We start from the raw sequence: 20,866 nt of genomic DNA, 5'->3' as shown, positions 1-20,866 counted from the left end.
CGACCGCTCCCTATGGGGCTCGAACCTTCAACCTCCCGATCCCGAGGCGGACGCCTTAACCACCGTGAAACGGTGACCGATTATAAGTGACAATAACATATAAAGAACATGAAAACGTGAATAATACAAGGGCCATAACTCCCCACTAATCACCTGACAACTCGTTTTGTAGATTCTCATTGACACTTGTTTTAAATTTAGCTCAATATTTGCATGCATGGAGACAAATGTTTTGACATCTTCTTTTATAACAAGACATTTTAGACTTTGCATTTGCGGATACTACACGATTATTTTTGCTTTTGACTCCTGATTAACTTGAATTTCAAATGCCACGTGTATAATATTACTTTGTTTAATGGCTAAATCTTATTAAAATCATGTCCTGCAAACGATAAGCTTACATTAAGGGAACATCTTAAAGCTTTTGTAATGATGACAAACTTGTGGCTAATAATTATGTTTATATAATTTTAATATTTATTGTCCTTTATTCACATCTGACCTTGATCTGAAGGTTTAAACTTGTTATTGACCCTGAGGACAAATTGTTGGATATTTCTGAAGGAAAGAAAACTGAAATAACGGTGCTGAAGGCAAGAATATGATATTATGTCTCGGACATTGACAGCCTAATGACAATGTATAGAGACCGAAACTATTGGGACATTGTGCACTGAAAGGTTGACATACTGATTTCAAATCAAAATTAAGGCTCATTTACCAGTCATAAATGACCTGTAGATCAAATTTGATTTTAGACCAAAGCATTCTCTTGTTATTTGACAAAATATTTTTACTGTTCTAGGCCAATGTGACATTTTACTTTTGATCTACTGATCTCAAAATCAACAGGGGTCATCTGCTGGTCATGATCAACCACCCTATCAAGTTTCGTTAATTTCGTGATTCTAGCATCCAAGTCAGGATCAAGGACCAAGTTATAATCTCCTGTTATTAATAATAATAATAAAGCCTTATTTAATACCACAGTCACACATACGGCGCGGATATCTACGTTTATCTACGGATAGAAACGTAGTAATCCGTATCGATCCGTACGGATTGGTACGGATTGATACGAGTTACTACTTTAATATACGGCTCAGGTACGGATCGATATGGATTACTTAGTCCTCCACCAGGAAAACTGGTTAGGTTAACTGCCCGCCGTTACATGACTGAAATAATGTAGAAAAACGGCGTTAAACCCAAAACAAACAAACAAAACGGATTACTACGTTTCTATCAGTGACTAGACGTAGCTATCCGGGTCGTATGTGTGACTCGGTATAAAGTAAAACATATTTTAGCCGCGCCATGAGAAAACCAACATATTGCTTTTTTGCGACCAACATGGATCCAGACTAGTAGTCTGCGCATCCGCGGAGTCTGGTCAGGATCCATGTTATTCGCTTTCAAATCCTATTGCAATTATAGAAACCATATTAGTGAACAGCACGGATCCTGACCAGACTGCGCGGATGCGCATGCCTATGAATAATTAAACGGCAAATAAGTATCTATCAACAACAAGCTAGCTTTCTATTATAAAAGTGCACGTTTTAACCTCCAAAAAGTATAGAATCTATTCATTTTCCCGACCATCCACGAGATAAAATGCCATTTAATTGTTATGTTTATAAAAACAAACTAAATGCGCATTAACACTTACCTTATATACAGCAAAAATATCATACAAAAGGCAGCAAATCACTTTTGTGAAAACACTACTAGTTACAACAACTTTTCGTTACAAAAGCGCAAACAGAATGAAAAGAAGGAACTTTTGATATCAACGAAATACCACCCAATGCACAGATCTATATATAAAGCCTATAAAATACTAATAAAGAAGACATTTAGGTATCTTGATGTTAACATTTAAATTTATGTGCTCTTATGTTAAGGCCTCGGTTATAGTAGTAAATTAAGTTTTAGTGTCCTATCAATTTTATTTCATTTATTCTTGCTAAAATGTATAATAGTATACCATGGTATACATTAGCATAGATAACGTATATATAGAATTACACAATGTATTATGAGACTAACGACAGTAGTAGTAGTTACGATATTTAAAAACAAATCAATCAACAAATGAATAAATCAAAATATTTTTATCATTTTTTAACTGTACATACATCAACATTGGAAATGGTTTAATTTCTTTTGCCATGCTAATAATGCATTCATATAATCATTTTGTGGTAGAAAAAACAATGCTTTAATGAACTATTTCTACACTATATACATATATCTGTAAAGATGAATATAAACATATTTTTGTGGAAGTATTAATATAAGTAAATAATATAAGAAAGTAATATGTAAAGAATGCGTGCGTGCGTGCGTGCGTGAATAATCAAATTCAATAATATTCATCACTTGTCTTTTTCTTTTTAAACTGGCATATATTTATTCTGAACTTTAAATCGCAAAAAATATGTCTTTATAGGTATAAGAACCAGGGGTTGTTTCGTTTCAGCTTTGAAATTTCTTTCCTAAATATGATGGTTTATATAACTTTTGATATTAAAAAGATAAGATTTTAACATTTTGTCTGTAGCAAACGACCAGGTTTAACTTACAAAGCAGTCGACAAACTGAATTGTAACGATTTTATAAGGCTGTTCATCAGTCATACATTTAATTACGGCTGTAATGGTATCTAAGCTATTTCTAATCAAACACATTTGCAACACATTATGCTTCTTTAACCTTCCGAAATAAATAAAACATTGCTTCTTTCTGAAGTTTAAACGAGCGCCTGGCTTTCGGTTTTTGCAAACTTTCTTCAACTTGCTTACTATTTAATGGTTTGCCTTCAAGAGTATGGAAGTGTCCTGCAAACTCAGCTTTGTTGGTAAGAAACTGGCTTGTTTCGTTATCATACACTGCAACCAGTTCAAAGTCCGGTCTAAGAAATGTTGTTCGCGCATCAAAATGCGCATCAGAGACAAGAAAATAGCCACCTGGTTTAATATATTTTGAACATGGCTTCGACACAATACCTGCACAAGCTGATATCATTAAATCGAAGGAAGCCAATTTCTCGAAGCCTGAATCGAAATTTTGGCACAGAAACTTTATCTTAGTTTCTTCGCTATACATCTTGTTCTCTTTGACCCATTCAAGAACGCTGTCGTCATTGAAGACTGGTTTTAGTTTCTTGTTGACATCAACATAGACGACAAGTGGAAAGCAAAGAGAAGCAGTCAAGTGTTTGTCGCATCCGGGATACAGTACGTGTTTCGCCTTCGTGTACTGCTGTGTAGCTTGAAATATTGGAATATGCCAGTCGTCTAATCCTTTGTAAACTTTGAGAAACCATTTCAAATTTGCAGCCGATTTCTTTTTTGCACCAGAATTTGAATTGCCTGCACTTGATGCGTTGACTTTAACCGACTTCTCATAAGGTTTCTTTACATTTGTCTGTGTTGTTTTATACCTCTTAGATCTTTTCGTTTTCGGCATAATTTCTACTCTCAATACTGTAATGTAATAGAAATAATTAAGTATCAAATGATAGTCATTGAATTTCTAAAGTAATTTTACTTCAGCAAAATACATTCTCTATCATACATCATGTAGCTCTGCATTTACTGCCTAAGATTTTACCACGGCTGCGTGAGATCTTAGTACATGTGACCTTTGAATAAACGTCTTCTAAATCTTAACACAAGATCTTGAATTATAAACAAACTATTTTACTGTTAAGTATGTATCGATATTCACCGTAGAAGGAAGAAAGACAACTGGAGTATAGCTAGCCAATCAAGCGATACACTACATGCTCTCCCGTTGAAGTATTTGTAATATTATACACAAATAATAAATATTACCAAAATACACGTGTCTGTTTTTGCTTAGCTAGATAGGTAGCTTCTTCAACTGTTTTCCATGTGCTTCTCCCTTAGATCCTGAATTAAGAATCCACTTTACGAAACTGTTTTCGCATTTTACATTAGCGTTGTTTACATGTAGAATCCTTGGCGTTTATCCTTATGACCTTGAGCTAAAAATACATCCACGCATCAGCGCATTATATATAACTCTTAACTATATATATAGTAGTATTCTCCCTTGATACATTTGTAATACTAGCTAAATAATTGGTTATCGATTAGATTTAAATAAAAATGACCAATGTGAAAAAATAGCGCAATGGTTACGTAAACAAATAAATTGATACTACAATTCGTTTTTGTAAACATCATGTTTGGAAACATTAAAGATTGCGTTTTGTAACCTTAACTCCGGCTTCCATATTTTAGTGTTTATAGTATAAGAAAAACGTGAGCTCAAGCTAAGACAAGACATAATCTAAAAGTAGAAAGGTCATTTGTAAGTAGAGAAATTTTGGTGTGAACACGTATGACCTAGTAATCAAACTGTATATGGTGTCACTGACCATTTGAAAAAACAACATGAGATTGAGTACCACTTAAGCCATGTACTTTTATTACATATTTCGATATTTCGGCGAAATTTCTTTGTATCGTCTCTTAAGTTTAGTGTTATAAATCGTTTCCTAAAGTTATAGTTTCGTTTCCTGAAAAAGAGAAAAAGGTTTCCATGCAAAGCAAAGGTAATGAAAATAAATATTGATAAAAAAAACGTGTAAGATTTTCCGATTCGAATATACATGCGACTTTTGTAGCATGCAGGGCATGCTTATTTGATCTTCCATTAAAAAGTCCGTTGGATAATAATTGTCTTTTATAATGCTGCGGGTAGACTTTACCCCAACGATAACTTGATATCTACAAACATGACTATAAATAGATTAAAATGGAACACCGGGAATTGTACATTTTTCTAACATGTTAAAACCTAAATATTTCTAGTTTAAGTACCAATTACAAATTAGTTGAGAGGTAAAGCATACTGTCCATGTTAAACAGATCTTCGAAACTCAGCATCGGCATTTAATTTTTATTTCAGTTTTGCATAAAAAATTAGATTCCTTCATGTGCTCTGTGACAACACGACAGAGAAATATCTAAAGCCGATATGGCAGATTAGATTGTAGGTTTAGCATTATATCAAAAGTGATATTAATCAATTGCATCCACTTAAGCGAATAATGAACATAATATTATGTTATATCAAGATATATATATGCAAACACAAACCATCAAAGAAAGAAACGATAATATGAGATTCAAAAATAAAAAGGAATAAGAAAAAAAAATAAATCCTCAGAAAATTCGAACTCAAAAACGATTTGCTTATACCCAATATTATTGTTGTCTGCATTTTACCCGACTGAGCCATGTTGCCGTATACTTAGTGAATACTTGTAGTTAAAATGAACAAATACTAATATTTAATTGTCAGCTAATGTGCAAGCATTATGAATTGTTATTTTATCAACTTTTATGAAATGGACTCGTCCTCGCGTTTCGGCGGGAATCGTTATGATTCTCCACACCCACAGGCGCGGAGTATTTATGATGGCTTTTGTGAGTGCAGTGTGCAGTGTATGTCGTAAATGACGATTTATTTCCTTTCGATTTGCAAAATTTCAATTTTTCATTTTCATTGTCTGATCTGGCCCATAATAATGGCATCAGATTAAACGACTCAACGAGAAAAATAAGATTCACTAGAAAAAAGAAGCAGGAAAGGAATCAAAGAGCAGAGAAGAAAGCAATCTGTTGAAAGTTCCTTTTGTTTTCAGTTTGATGAATGCTCTAGAAAGAATGTTACCTTTTTCGTGTGTAATAATTTTATTTTTTTTATTTTATCTTAAAGGCCAAGGAAACCCCGACCATAGGTTAACTTGATATGAAAGTCACCCTAAAACCTTTCATAACGCTGAAAGAATTTTTAAAATCAGACCACTATTGAAAAAGATATGGCAGTTTGAAATATTAGAAAAGGGCTGATCATAGAGGTGGCCATTTTAGTAAGTTTATGATGTCATTTACACATTGCTGAATTCTTTATATAGCAAATAATTAATTTCATATGTTCTTGAGTGCAAGATGTAAAAAATGGTATATCTTTCAGTATAGCTGGAAAAAGTAGAGAAATTATTTTACAGAAATAAGTAAATACAATTCCAATACGTATTACGAAATTTAATAAATCCGCCATTTTTTTTTCTTACCATGGAAACAAAATGACCGCAATTTTGATAAAATATTTAAATGCTCATAACTTCCTCATTCTTAAATCGATTTTGAAAATTCTTTCACTTCTTTAAATGATATTAGAATTCCTAGCAGATGGATTTAACATATGAACAGCATTGATTTTTCCTTTAAGTATTGATTTTTTATATTGTAGGCATTGTTATTTGCCACATTTATTTCATATGATATGGGGTATAGGCCTTTTATTCCATTCGAAATTCCGGATTCTGCTTTGTAAAGTTAATTTATATGCTAATTTTTGAACCTTTTTATTGTGTTCCTTTTATTGGTACAGCATATAAGTAAGTTTTATACAACTTCTTCTGTATGATCATTTGTTAAGGAAATATATAATATATAGGAATTCTTGTACATTAGTTAAGGACTGTTGTATGTCGAGTATGTCGTAGTTCTATGTATTAAGTTTGTAATTCACTCTGCAGCTGTTTAAAGGTACAAGGCTGTCATCTTAATTTAGGCTTGCTTATGCCCATTCTCTTTGGGTAATCAACACTAAATTTATTACACAGTATGTACGGCTGGAACAATTATCAATAAACAGTGTCTTATTTTTATTTTTATATTTTGATTATTTTCTTTAATTAAGTATTTATGTGTTTAATGTTTCATATGTATGCATAATTATAGTCAAACCTTTTACAAATGTCACCTAATAATTATAAGGCAAAAACTGGCCTTTGAACCAACGTGACTTGCATTTTAAGGTACGCTTACTCTATGATCTCAATGTAGGTTTCTTACAGGCTGACATTTAGCAATATCAGAACAATGGTCTTTCTTGAGAGGTGTCTGATTGCACAACATTGACCGTTTGTCTTTCCAAAATACCAGTTGATCAGTATATGACTGATATATTGGTAAAAGTGTTCATAGTAGTGAACTGTTTAGTCAGTATTCATTGCTGCGTATTCAGAAGCTGTTCTCCTGAGGAGGAGGTGAAGAAAACAACAACAGCAACAAGAACAACAATACCCTCTAAGTAAATACACCAAAGTAATCGTCAATATATAACACTTTGGTTGTAATTTTCTTGTTTCTTTTAAACTGTGAGTTTTTCGCTCCTAGACGGATCACAATTATGTGTGTTGTGCTTCATACATTGTACATCCTAGTCATTCCTCATCATTTAACTTGAAAGTATCATATAGAGCCCACATTCCTGATTAGACATTTGCAAGAATAATGGTCTTGATAACATCTGAGCTAAGTTTGAAATATAGTCATTTCGGATGAACAACTACGTAAGTCTGAATTTAAGCATAATCTTTTGTAAACAATACATTTCATTCCATACACCGAAACTTAGAGGTCAATTTCGCATATGAGTCATGATCAGTCAATAATTAGGTCTCTAAATACAACAATCAAAATCCTGCTCACACTACAAAGGCAATGTTTTTTCTCCAACATTCATGAAACCGCCATCAGATTGTCTGTTTGACTAGGGTCTACAATAAAGACACAAGTTGTTCTATCAGTACAACGTACACTGCTATGTTTGTCGCGGAGTTTCCTTTTGCTGCATCTTGCCAAAACCTTCGTACTTGTTGGGGATTAGTACTTAGATTTTTAGGTCAGCGATTGTAGTTTTAATAATGGAGCCGTCCGTAATTTAGGTAATAGTAGAGAGTTTGAGATTTCAACCTTCGCCTTCCCCTTCAACGTCTCTCATATATATTTGGGGTAAAACGTCACCGATATGCGTGTATTTTATTTATATCAGACGTTGCTACTAAAGTTTTCCATGTAATATCAAGTAAGCCTAAGACTTCGCTTTATAACTATGTGAAATAAAAAGCTTAGTTTCAGGAATTCTGCTTATTAAGTTATTCGATTATCCATATGTATAACTGGACTAAATTTGATGCGAAACACGATCAACAAGTATAAGAATAATGAAGTTTTGTTTGGCTAATGATTTTAACTAAATACATTGAATTGAACCTGGAAGTATGAAGTTATCTTGACAACTGATTTTGAGAAACTTTGAGATTTTGTTCAAACTTTAACTTGTACGGCATATTTATGTCCTCAGGCGGTATTTATTATACCAGAAGGGCTTTTTTGTCGTAAGAAGTGAAGTTTTGAACGTCCGAAGATGTGATATCACGAAAGTCAAAACTTCAGTCTTTGTACATCTACTAGGTCCACATACTCAGTATCAAAGACTGAAATCTGGATGGAGGCACATGGCATGACAGTCATTTTACTTGAAAAATGAATGATAACACGCGATTATCATTTGGTGGAACATTTTATTTTAACTTCCAAATAAAACCAATCCGTTTCTGTCGGATACTTAATAAGACAATTGCGTTTGTGTGACAATTTTCGTCTCCACCTAGCAGTTCTTGACTGTTTCGCTAGACACATGGTGACTTGGCACGATTATATTGAACTGACTGAGAGTTTGGCATTATACAGAGTCAAACTGAGTGTCATGATGCCAAAACGTATGACATCACGAGAGTATCTTACATTTGTTTCAAATCGCTTTTTAAATGTATTCATAAATTGTGTATATTGGCTCATATTATCAACATATCTTTTAAAAGGTTAGATTTTCAACAGGTACAGTCTACAAGTAAAACGCGTCTTTTAAGGAATTCGATGTAAAAAGTACCAATTCAAAGTAAAAAAAAAACTTTAAGAAAAACTAGGAAATACTAGTCAACAGCCTTTTGTGTTTGCTTTATCTCATATACATTTTGTATTTAACTTAACTTCAAAGTATATCGAGAAATGCATTTGTAGTAGTTAGTGTCTCATGTTTTTGTTTAAAAAATATTAACTGCATCATCTTTCAAGAACACCGTCAACAATAGAATACGTTGATGTGATTATCATTTTTACTTCCTCTCATGTATAATTTACAATCGTGCATTGTATACTGACATCATTTTATATAAAATGATTTTTTTTTATGTAATCGCACTAATATCCATGCGATGATTATGTTAATTGAAATGTTTTTATTTAATTTTCATTTTTAAAACCTCTTGTAAAAGTCCTGCACTTTCGGACAATTGATTGCACGAGAAAAACGATCATAATTACAGATAAATTGAATGGGCAGATTAAGAGAAGTAACGGTTCATTCTAAAGTTTGAAATCTCAAGGAATTTTAATCGAACTTCAACTTCATACGTTTACTTCGCAAGAGACGCAGAAGGGGAAGGCGAAGGTTGAAATCTCAAACTCTCTATTATTCAATACGATACTGGTTGCAAAGTAAAACATGCTGGTCTCCGTAATCGGCAGAAGAGTCTATAAATTGAATTCTCAAACGTCAAAGTCAAACTATATATGTCAGTGCCTCCACTTTTTTGTGTACGTCAATACTTTTGATAAAATCGGTACTACAATTAAAGACCCACCATTACTTTGTGACCTACTCTTTGTTCTCACATGAAATTCGTGAAAATCATTCTTATAACACTGGTATAATACAGCTATACAGTACAAGATGACTGACAGACAATTTAGGCCCTCCCTGAATTAATGTATTTTTATATCTTTATCTGCAAAGTTAACTTGTATCAGTCAGTCTCTTTAGTATAGTTTTAAAAACATAGATAAATAAATGTCTCACCATGTAGAAACAAAGTAAGTTCTAAACCCAATGTAATACATCAAATACTGAGCATACTGCTATATTCATTCAGTAAAACACATTGTCTTTACCTAATATATGTCAATGTCAATATGTAAGGAGATACTTGTATTTCTCAAGGTTCTTTTTCATGCATGTCATGTATATAATTACCTTTATGGAAAAACAAACAAATATTGTTTTCCCGTGAAGCGTCTTTAAGTTTAACATGGTTAAGATTTACGGAAATTAAAAAAAAAGACTCGACTGACGCGCAACCCGAACCAATTCTTATAAAATTATCACCTTCCAAACTACTGTATACATGTTACCTCAGAGTTGTTTGTTTTCTCTAATTGTTATATAGGCTTTGAAAGCGAACAGCATGGATATTGACCAGACTGCGCGGATGTGAAGGTCGTGCCTGTTCAGATTAAACATTGGATTTAAACCACTGCTCTTGGATTTGACAGTATTCAACCAGAAACGAGATAACGAGGTACTCCGATTGAGATTGACATTGCATTTGTGAGTTTTCGTCATTTCTGTTGACTGTAATTTTACATGTAAATGAGTAAAACAGAGTTGGTAAAAATGGCCGTACTCACACAATTTTCATGATCATTATAGAAAAGTTTTACAAGCTGTCTGTAAATACATGTATACCACTTTTGTAGACCTCTGTATGTTACACAGTATTATTTGGAAGCGTGACAAAGAAATAGTTGAAAAGAGTATAAGATACGAAACATACCTCGCTTGCTCCATACAAAATATACCCACAGCTACTTTACATTTTTATGAACGGGCATTTGTTAAAATGTACCGACCAGGCGACAGGAAGTACACAGGAAGAAGTACGGAATAAATAGCATTTAACGTCCCATATTGTCTCTATTCATAGTACCTAACAGATGTCCTCCCGTTTGCTCGGACCAAATGACGAACGGACGGACATGCATGAATCCGATATAACCTCCTATACTTTGCTTCATGGGTTATAAAGGAACAAAAAGCTTGCCATGACCATGGCTGATGACTCAGTAACATGTGTAAGTGAATATATTATGTAAAACATAAGAACATAACGTGTGTTTGACAAATGAACTATGTGGTTTTTAGCTTTAAAGCATCTAATATAAACTTCCCAGCATTGAGACCATTTGTATCTGTTGAAAACAAGGATTTAACCATGTTATTTTCTGGCAATTTTGAAGAATCTATTCCATACATATTGTTGAAAAGAAGAAAACGTCATTTTTCGTACTATAAGTGAAAAATGAAAGTCTGTTTGCACGGGTTATGCCGTTGTAGCGACCAATGTCAATTTCACCTGGCAAAGTACCAGATCTTAACTGAGTAATAACAGACCAGCATCGTGATATTGCATTAAAAACTGAATTTTATATTACACTCTGCACTCACTAATGATGTTCCGGATTTTCAACGATGTTGTGATTAATCAAATGATGGGATATCTTGAATCAGTTGATTTGTGCTGCTTTCCCTGTGCATTCATTTACCATTTTGCTCTTAGCTGCTAACGTATCTTCAGGAATGACGTTGCTTACTATTCACAGTTTGTCTTCCTGTACGAAAATAGGACCCGTTTTACTGCTGTAAAACTATGTAAAAGACCTTACGTGCAAAATGACCAGAAATACAGTTGCAATTCATGGAGTTAAACACTCAAGTATCAAAAAGTACAGCTGTAAAAAATTTACAGTTGAAAGTTACAGCTGTACAACCGGCATGTCTTAAAATTATGCTGTAAATATAGATATTTAGGGAAACATGAGTATTATCAGCCATCTTTAATGCAATGGAATAAGTGTAATTGTTTCAACATCTAACATACTTGTGAAAGGATATGTATTAGCACAGACGTTAACTATTTACAATATATTTTAAGTTGATCAATTTAAAAGAAATATTTACAAGATTATGATATGTTTTCACGAAAAAGAGATTTTTATAAGCACGATCTAACGTATAGTTTCTACTTTGTAACTCTTTCGCAACTGCTATACTGTAAACATATTCCATATTGTTCTTTACTTTATAGGTTATATTTTAAATTGCCTTTTTATAGCAATGGCTAGCCTTTCTAGAGCGTTATAACTCATCGTAATATGTTTTACCTCTGCTTTTGTCTCCTAAAGTAATGCGCCTGTAATATCTCTACAGCTGTAATTTTTAGACATATTTACAGTTTAACTTTTTTATTTTTACAGCTGTTTTTTTTTTTGCAGTTGTATCTAATTTGCATAATTCGAACTGTTTTACAGTCGTTTTACAGCTATAAAGTGAAATATACAACTGTAAAATCAGTAGTATTAACATATAAACCTACAGGTGTAAATTTGAAATAATTATGACTGTGATTTTGAACAAAAAAAAACAGGTCTTTTACAGCTGTAAAAACTATTCATAGAATAGCTCAGAATTATGACTATGAACATTCCTCAAGTTTATTTCTCTCTATAAACACATATATATGAATATGTTTGTACGTGGTCGCAGAGCACTTTTTCTTCTCTGAACATGGAGACTTTATTGTAGCACTGCTGTAAATATTTTACACGTGCATTTTGTAAATAAAACAAATCGTTCGAGACAATCTATTTTCTTTAAAAACTGTCATTCACTAGATTACTTTAACGTAATTACAATAATATGAATTTATTATATTCACCATTCCCTATCAAATTTATCAGCCAGTCTCGTGTTGGTTTCATGTATTTTCAGAGTTTCACACGAACAATGAAGTGCAGGCACCAAATAAAAAATAAACGGGTAGAAACGTTACAAGATAAACGATTTAGGTCATCAAGGATATTGAAAACTCCATCAGGAGATAAAAAAGTTACTTGAACTCCAAATGTAGACCAAAATATACAGAGAGAAGACAAAGTGGAAGAAAAACGTGATATTACTATAGGTTATTAGATTTGTATTGAGAAGATGCACGAGTTCGGCAGGGAAATATTTTACAACTTAGGAGCGCGATATTATTCCAAGAAAGAAAGAGTGCATATTTCTCGAATCAAATCTAATAATCGTTTTACTTACATTCACATTGTTATAAAAATAATACAAGTTAGTTCTATAATTGAAAATATCGTCATTAAAGAACTTTTAACGCAACTGGCGTCACAAATGACTTCACGAACCTGACACGAAAGCCTTTGAACGTCAGTATCGAAAATATTGACATTTCAGGTTCCATTGTAACTTTATAATTGAATGTGTTATAATTAAGAACATTTCTGACAAATGAACAGAGGGTGATAAAGACCTTTTAAAGATTGCAAGTAACAAAAGCATATTCAGTCAAAGCTACAACAGCTTTTATTTTTCTTCTTCTCTAAAATAAAAAAAAAAGTATTCTAGTTGTGTGTCTAGAGACACTGCAGTACTATGGTAGTGATGAATGTTTGGAAAAGTACGAAATATTTTGATGTTGCTTTTTAGATGTCCAGCTCAATCATTGCTATTGTTTAAAACATAATGGATTTTAAGTATTTGAAACGAAATTGTTTATAGAAGGAAAATGATCGAAAAATCTTAAATTTCAACAATATTTAAGACACTCTGGTAACTTTTCTTTCTAATGTCACGTTCAAAGATTAAGATAGTCCTCATGGCCATAGAAATGACATAGCTGGACAGTGCCAACAACATTGAAACATACATGTTTATGTACTGTTTAATTATCTATGAACAAAAGACTATTATGTTTACCATGTTTACAGGATATGTAATTATAAAGTACATTTACAGAACATTTTTTGTGTGAAAATAAATGTAACAAAATACATTACGAATTAGTCTTGCAAAATGAGGAACGGTGTGGTATCCGAATAAATGCATTGTGTAGCGACCCACTTTGAACGACCCACTTTGAACTGTGCTTAAATATTAGCTTATAGCCTTTTATATGAAATACACCTCAATTGTACTTTGCAAAGAAAATGTTTTTGTTTAAGAAATAGCATTTCACATTATCCCGAAAAGCTTATGTATTTAGTGAGATATTTCAAAAAGTGTTTTTCTGTACAAACGGCACACACTGGAATAAATGAATCTCTAAATTTCATAAATGGTATAATGTTTAAATCATACTTACAATGACATCATGACATTTTTTTTTCAATTTATTTTTTCTTCGGCGTAATGTCACCACTCATATATCGCTTAATGATAAATTTCTGCCCAGCAAGTGTTTATATAAGTATATACATTCAATCATAATATGAGCCGTGCCATGTGAAAACCAACATAGTAGCTTTGCGACCAGCATGGATCCAGACGCGGATGCGCAGGCTGGTCCGGATCAATGCTGGTCGCAAAGCCACTATGTTGGTTTTCTCATGGCGTGGCTCATATAAGTTACAACATAACTTAAATATTAGATAGTATTTTTTGCTGTTGATCTGGCAAAACACAGAAGTCATCCGTGCCCATACCTCCCAAAATCAATTTGTTTTTGCTTATATATGAATTTGAAAATGTTTGCACTTTTATCACTTCTATGATTTGATCTTCATTTAGGACACAATTTAATGTAGGACGCAATTTAATGTAACTAGAACATAAACCTTCCTACAGGTAATTACAAATATTTTGATAAGTGCCAAATTAGACATAGAACAATGTGTTCAGGAGTTCATATAAGTGCTTATTAATACAATAGCTGTGTCATTTGACGAATGTCTTAGATTACAGAATACAAGGGCAATTATAGGTTAAACAATACTGTGACTTGAAGCATATCCCGGTAGTTTCATTAAATTATTTGATTGGTCGATTTTTGTCCAATGGGCGATTGAGATTTGAAAAGTATATACAGTATATCTATAGGGTCATCTGAAAAAATGCGGTTGAAGTATGACACGCATATTTCCAAATGAATTTTTGAATATTTATTAACGCTAAGTCTGTGTGTCCTTAATTGAGGTTATGTAAACTTGTTCAAAGCTGTACCGTATTTGAATTCGGTCAGACGTCCTCACCTTTATATTTTCAAGCTAATCATTTTATGACACATGACTTACTATAGAATGTATTACAAAATAATATTATTTTTACAGAATCTTTCATATGAGTTTAGTCTGAAATATTTTAATCCGGTGAACTCTGTTTATTGTATTGTCATTTGATAAACATTTATACTTGTATAATTTAACATATGTAACGGTTTTATTCGTTTATCAAATTTACTATATTCTGTTATAATCAAACTGTAATGCTTCACTTCTGAACTGAATTGAGTTTGTTTTACAACTAACGAATGCATGGCTTATTTTACAAATAACAATAACAGTGTTTATTTTAAAGGTATTACTGTATCTATAAAATGATTTGTTTAACACTTGAAAAAAAAACGATGGTTTACTTTTCAGCTAACAATAACAAGTTTTATTTGCAGCTGTTAAAGGTAGCAATAACATGCCTTTATTTTAGTTAAAAATAATTATAACATGGTATTTTACGTCTACTTGTAACATGGTATATTTAAAAAAGAGAAAATCGGCATTATAACATGCCTTTGGCCATTTACAGTATCTTACTAAGATGGCCAAGACATAGCATACAATCATCAACATACAAACACACGATGTAACACATTCAATATTACACTAAGACGCAGCAATAATAGCAACTTTTTTTTTATTCTTTATACCAGCTTTTGAATGCGTTAGGTGACAATCTGATGTCACAATAATATTTGTTAGTGGCATATTTACTTTCAGGTTAAATGATAGTCATCATTAAGTACGTCCACAATGATCAGTGTATGCAAGATAATGCGCTCGGTTCAAATAGTGTCTTCTTAGTTTTCAAATGAATTATTATAAATCTTATAGCGTTCAAGTGCTAATTCAGTTAACGTTTGGCAATAGAAGCTCCGTTTAATTCAATCATAATGAAAACGGCAAGTTCTAAAACTATACGTTGCTTCGGAATTCATTTATTTCCGTAACAATTATTTTATAAATCTACAAAAAGGATCGTTCTTGTAGTACCTTTATTCCCTGTGCAAAGAACGTTTACAAATTTATGCTTTTAAATAGTCGAATTTTCAAAATACATCTACTGCATATGTAGCTTGCATTAAATTCCAAGTGAGCATAAATATATGTGAATAATCAGATGATTAAAATTCGTACAAATGCATTACATAATCAAAGTCTGATTTGCAGTCTTTAAATTGAAATCAATGTCTGACTTAAAGAGAATTCCTATAGTTTTTTTCCTTTCATAGAAATTTTTTAAATTTACATATATGATAGGAAAATTTGTACTGAAAACAATGAACAAATAAAAAAAAAGGTCACCAGGCTTGTTTTTGTGAAAAATTGTTTTGAACACACCCACTGTTGCTGAAACTGCTAGCGATTTTTCAACATTTTCATAATTTTCTGCCTTTTTATAAATACCAACCAAAATATACATCAAGACAGCACATTAAGGTTTTTTTTCTTTCTACAGATTTTATTATATACTTATTTGATATCATAGTCATATTTGTAATACTCTATCCTTATAATAATGGGTACAAATGAAAAAAAATTGTTTCATATTTACTTTTGTGAACTTTTTTCAGTGAAAAATACCCATAGTGAAGAAACTTTTTTATATTTTGAAAAAAATTCTTTCATAGAATTTTTTCCTGTTTTTCTTGTGTATAGATAATTGTATTGTGAGCATAAAAATGGCTAAAAATGTATGGGTCACCAGGCTAATTTTTATGTTAAGACCGCTAGAATACAATACCTATTCGGACGGAAAATGGCGATAACCTGGCCAAATTGATTACATGTATGTCAGCTAGAAGTTAAAAAAGTTTTAAAAATTCTTTATTCTTTCTATAATTGTATACTAAATAATCTGAAAGGTGATATTGTCTTATCAGTACTAAGTCAAATATCTTACATTATATGAACAACACTGTCTTTGTACTAAAATGCGATGTGAAAACACAACCACAAAAATAGCAAGATACCTGTCAGGCATGATACTTGTCAATACAACATTAACCGGTATCAACATTTGATTACTGATAAAACTTATCAAAAATGTTATTTCATTCAAGATTCCTCATATTTAAGACTGTCGGTAACATGTTTCAACAAATGTTGACTTCAGTTCAGTTTTCCATAGAAGGTGTCGGCTGCGCATGAAGATGCGCATAAAAAACTATATACCTTTAAACTGAAACCAAAGTCTGATCTACAAACCGACCAATATTCCAAACGAGATCGGGGTATATTGGATATATTGTCTGCAATAGTTATTGTAAAGTCAGTGGGGCTGTGGGCCGCTAAGAACAAAAAATGTTAAAGACAATAATAATATGTATTTTTATTGCCGTAATAAGCAGAGATTTTGCTGAATGTAAGCCTCCAAATAGAAACAGCTACATTCTTCATTATTATAATGGAACTTTGGAAGATTCTACATTGTTGGAGTTAAACAGATCTGGTTACAAATTTGTAAAAGAAGTATGTTTTTACTACATGTTTTAAATGATTTATTGAAATGTATTTGAACTCTCTATTGTTTCAAACAATGGGATTTTCATTTGTAATTATTGCCACACTTCGTCTGAAAATATGAATTTTTATATAGTCGGAAATTCTTTCTAAAACTTACATTAATTAAGATACAGATGTATACGAATACCCACAAAGTCTTAAAGATTACGCTCCACGGTGATGTGATTACTGTGTGAAAAAAAAATGTCAGTAAATTATTAAATTGTGAATAATTAGTAATATTTATGGTTCGATATCGAGTTTTATGAAATTTAAGAAGTCGTCAATAATGAAATAGTGGAGTCTCAAAATTCAAAATTTCAATCTTCACGATATCACGCTTAGCGATTTGTACAAATCAGTGAAGCCGTGAAGTTCGATATCGAGTTGCCCATCACGTTTTATAGAGTTTTAAAACATCGTGACGTGTGAAATTGTGGAGTTCTTGATTTTACATTTTACAAAAATCTTAAAAAAATCGTGAAGTTATTAATTGCGGAATCATGAAGGCATCACGGACCATCATAACACCTTTATATGCTTCTTTTATGTTGTTAAAGTAACAAATGGTATATGCATCACCATGTCACACTTTCAATGGACTGTAAATTGCACGTGTCTTATACGACGATGTCGGATTACTTTAGTATTCCGAATTTTGGGCCATGGAAGTTAGAGATAATTGCTGTATAAAGTATGATCGAAGGAAATAGTAAGGCTCTTGAACTGTAAAAGCGATGAAATTCATAGCCATGCAGTGAACACAAAAGACAAAAACTGCTGTTCTTTTATATTGAGAAATCATTGATTATTAAAGTTTATCGAAACTGAGAAATCGTATTTTTTTCAAGATGACATTAAATATGGTGGCGTCACATTTATAGGGGTGGGGGATCTCTTTACGTTAAGATAGCATGCTTCATAAGAAAAAAGTTTGCAACATATTTCACATATGAATTGTTAAGTGAAAACAATGTAGACTGTATAATGTATAATTGCTACATTCAATTGCTGAATTAATGGTAAAATTGAATTTTTTAATGGTTGGCAAGATAATTTTATGTGTGTGGATGATCAAAGAATGTATACGTATATGGAGTTTATAAAGAATACATAACAGTAAACATGCGAAATGAATTTATTTAGCAATTCATTCCGTTTTTAGTACCATAATATTCAATTCGCTAATACGGTCTTAGTACTTAAGGATAACATGGTGTAATAGCCATATTTCATATCTTGTAACTAGATGGTAATATTTTAAATGAAATTTGGTCTCTTTAGAACATTCAAAATTAAAAACGTTTCACCAAGAGATTTTTCAAATTTTGTCATTTTTGGGGGAGATAATCGGTATTAAAGTTAGCATGGATGCCTATGGGAAATATATAATTTCTTTGATTATGAGAATCTGAACTTGAGTTTCGAGAAAATTTTGCGGTAGAAAGTTGCATTATATGATTCTGATACAAATATCAGAAAGAAATCTAAAATTCCTCGTAGGGAAAAGGAGAAAATTACTTTTTTCAAGTTTTCAGGTGAGATAACTCATATAAAACCAAAATTATCAGGGGAGGTAATCTAAAAGAAAATTTTTGAGAACTTCTGTCACTATATAACTTGTTAATATGAACATTATTTCTATTGTTTGACATTTTCAAAGCTTATATTATCAAGTTGTATGTATACGCTTTTGGTGAAATCGAGGCCTATTACAGGTAGTCATCCTTAAGATATTGCGGAAAATGTCTTGGGTTTCGACCATACGTTATTTTTCCACAAATTAGATATATTCGCTAATTTTCTTTATTTTCATAATGAATAATATCAGACAGTATATAAGGTTCATTGATTTTCAGATACTGCTAGTTTTGTCACATAAGCAAGATTATTCATCATATCATTCTAGAAGAGAATTTCAACCAGTCTTAGCCCATGCGGTATCAACATTTTCTCTTTCGAGGCTGTAATATTTCTTTCAACCTGTTTTGATTTCTTAATATACATTGGTATGTTTAGGTCATACATTTAAGTTTTCAAGATGAATTATCTCGTACGCACGACATTTTATCCCGAGCGCACTACATCTTACCTCGTGCGCATGATATCTTATCTCGAGCGTACGCCATATAATCTCTTGTGCTCGACATCTTATCTCGTACGCATGAAATAATATCTCGTGCGCACGACATCTTATCTCTAGCGCACGACATGTTAGCGCGTGAGCTCAACATCTTATCCCGTGCGCGCGACATCTTATCTCGTGCGCACGACATCGTATATCTTGCACACGACATCATATATCGTGCGTTCGACATTTTATCTTGTCGCACGGCATCTTATCTCGAGCTAACGATATCTTATCTCGGGCATTCGACATATCACTCGTGCCTGAAATAATGCACGAAGGGATACCTGGTGTCTCCTCCACCATCAAAAGCTTGAAAGTCGTTCATCCGTCCGTTTAATTTTTGTTCTCAAACATTGGGAAAATACTGCATGTCTTGCCTGATTGAGATGTATTCTTGTGAGCATGAACCTTGTCCATCTCCTTCAGCCAAGTGTGACATTGACCTTTCAGATAGAGATCTTATATTTGCTCTTGTAAAAATCCATCTCGCAGAGTAAAGCTTTAAGTATTTTCCAAATGTACAGAAAGTTATAATCTGGACAAAAAATAAGTGGACGGACGGACGGACTCACACACGCATGCACGGACGGACGGACGCACGCACGCACGTCATGAAAATAAACTTATTATTTAAGTTACACATCGTGTCACTGATGGACTTACTTATGGATTGAATGATGAGGGAGGGATTGGGTCAGGGGAGTTGGGTGAGTGCAGTAACACTTCGTTAGGCATCCACGAATACTTATAAAAAATGAATGCATGTCCTAAACATACCATCATATTGATATTTATAACAAGAGCAGTCTGTTGACAGCGCGCTCGACTACTCGAAGAGTTGATGGACGTATGGGACCAACATATTACCGGAGGTTATCAGACAAAAGAAGAAAAATAGATAAGACAAACAACGTACCTGTATTTGTGGATATGGATAAATCTTGCACTATACAGACATTTGTGTCCATTGTGGTATGCAAGTGTTTCAAAGTGTCATAGCCATGTATCAAACACTTTAGAAAAAATATGGAAACTTAACTAATTCTGCAATAGGACCATAACTGAGCTGAAGTCTTTGTCCTAGTTATATAAACTTACCTACATATGTAGACTAAGATGGTAAACAAGTGGTCAAAGTTTCAAAGTCATATGACAAACGGGCATGGCAAAATATGGACTGATATGAAATAATTAACTGATTTCCAAGTCCAAAAAGGGCCATAATTCAGCCAGAATAGTTGACATAGTTATGTACTCTTGCCTACAAATGGAGATCATAACGATAAACAAGTGTCCAAAGTTTCAAAACCACAAATAGTTTTGACAAAACGTTGACTTGTACGACATCTGAACCAATTTCCAAGTCCAAAAAAGGCCATTATTTAGCCAAAATAGTTGACAGAGTTAAGTACTCTTGCCTACAGGTATAAACTGTTAT

General features: G+C 32.6%; 2 protein-coding genes across 4 annotated transcripts in view; one reads left to right on the top strand and one right to left on the bottom strand.

The window, feature by feature from the left end:
* Positions 1 to 1,948: 1,948 nt before the first annotated feature.
* Positions 1,949 to 14,199, bottom strand: LOC123539599 (uncharacterized). Of its 2 annotated transcripts, XR_006684017.2 has the most exons (3): positions 13,886 to 14,199; positions 3,846 to 4,018; positions 1,949 to 3,494 (listed from the first exon to the last, which is right to left on the bottom strand). XR_006684017.2 is itself a non-coding variant. In XM_053527014.1 (2 exons), exon 2 carries the CDS (start codon positions 3,475 to 3,477, stop codon positions 2,707 to 2,709), a length of 771 nt encoding a protein of 256 aa, XP_053382989.1. In that variant the 5' UTR covers positions 3,478 to 3,494; positions 13,886 to 14,198; the 3' UTR covers positions 1,949 to 2,706. The 2 variants fall into 2 exon arrangements, 1 of the variants encoding a protein (XP_053382989.1); XM_053527014.1 differs by lacking the exon at positions 3,846 to 4,018 and having other exon boundaries at positions 13,886 to 14,198.
* The window catches only part of LOC123539595 (furin-1-like), a 40,856-nt gene continuing 25,196 nt past the window's right edge, over positions 5,207 to 20,866 (top strand). The window contains exon 1 of one of the 2 annotated variants that reach the window (XM_053527013.1): positions 5,207 to 10,255. Coding sequence is in view for 1 of the 2 variants with exons in the window: in XM_053527012.1 (XP_053382987.1) it covers positions 17,097 to 17,264 (168 nt within the window). In the remaining variant the exon portion in view is untranslated. Of the gene's footprint in view, positions 10,256 to 16,996; positions 17,265 to 20,866 lie in introns of those variants that run through there. The other variant, XM_053527012.1, reaches the window with a different exon arrangement.

Source organism: Mercenaria mercenaria, chromosome 16 (genome assembly GCF_021730395.1).
Source record: "Mercenaria mercenaria strain notata chromosome 16, MADL_Memer_1, whole genome shotgun sequence".
NCBI lineage: Eukaryota > Metazoa > Mollusca > Bivalvia > Venerida > Veneridae > Mercenaria > Mercenaria mercenaria.
The sequence above is the reverse complement of the archived record's forward strand: the minus strand, read 5'-3'. Positions and strand labels throughout refer to the sequence as shown.

Bases quoted from the DNA above. Each gene is read 5' to 3' on its own strand.
- LOC123539599 (XM_053527014.1), bottom strand. From the start codon at position 3,477: ATGCCGAAAACGAAAAGATCTAAGAGGTATAAAACAACACAGACAAAT.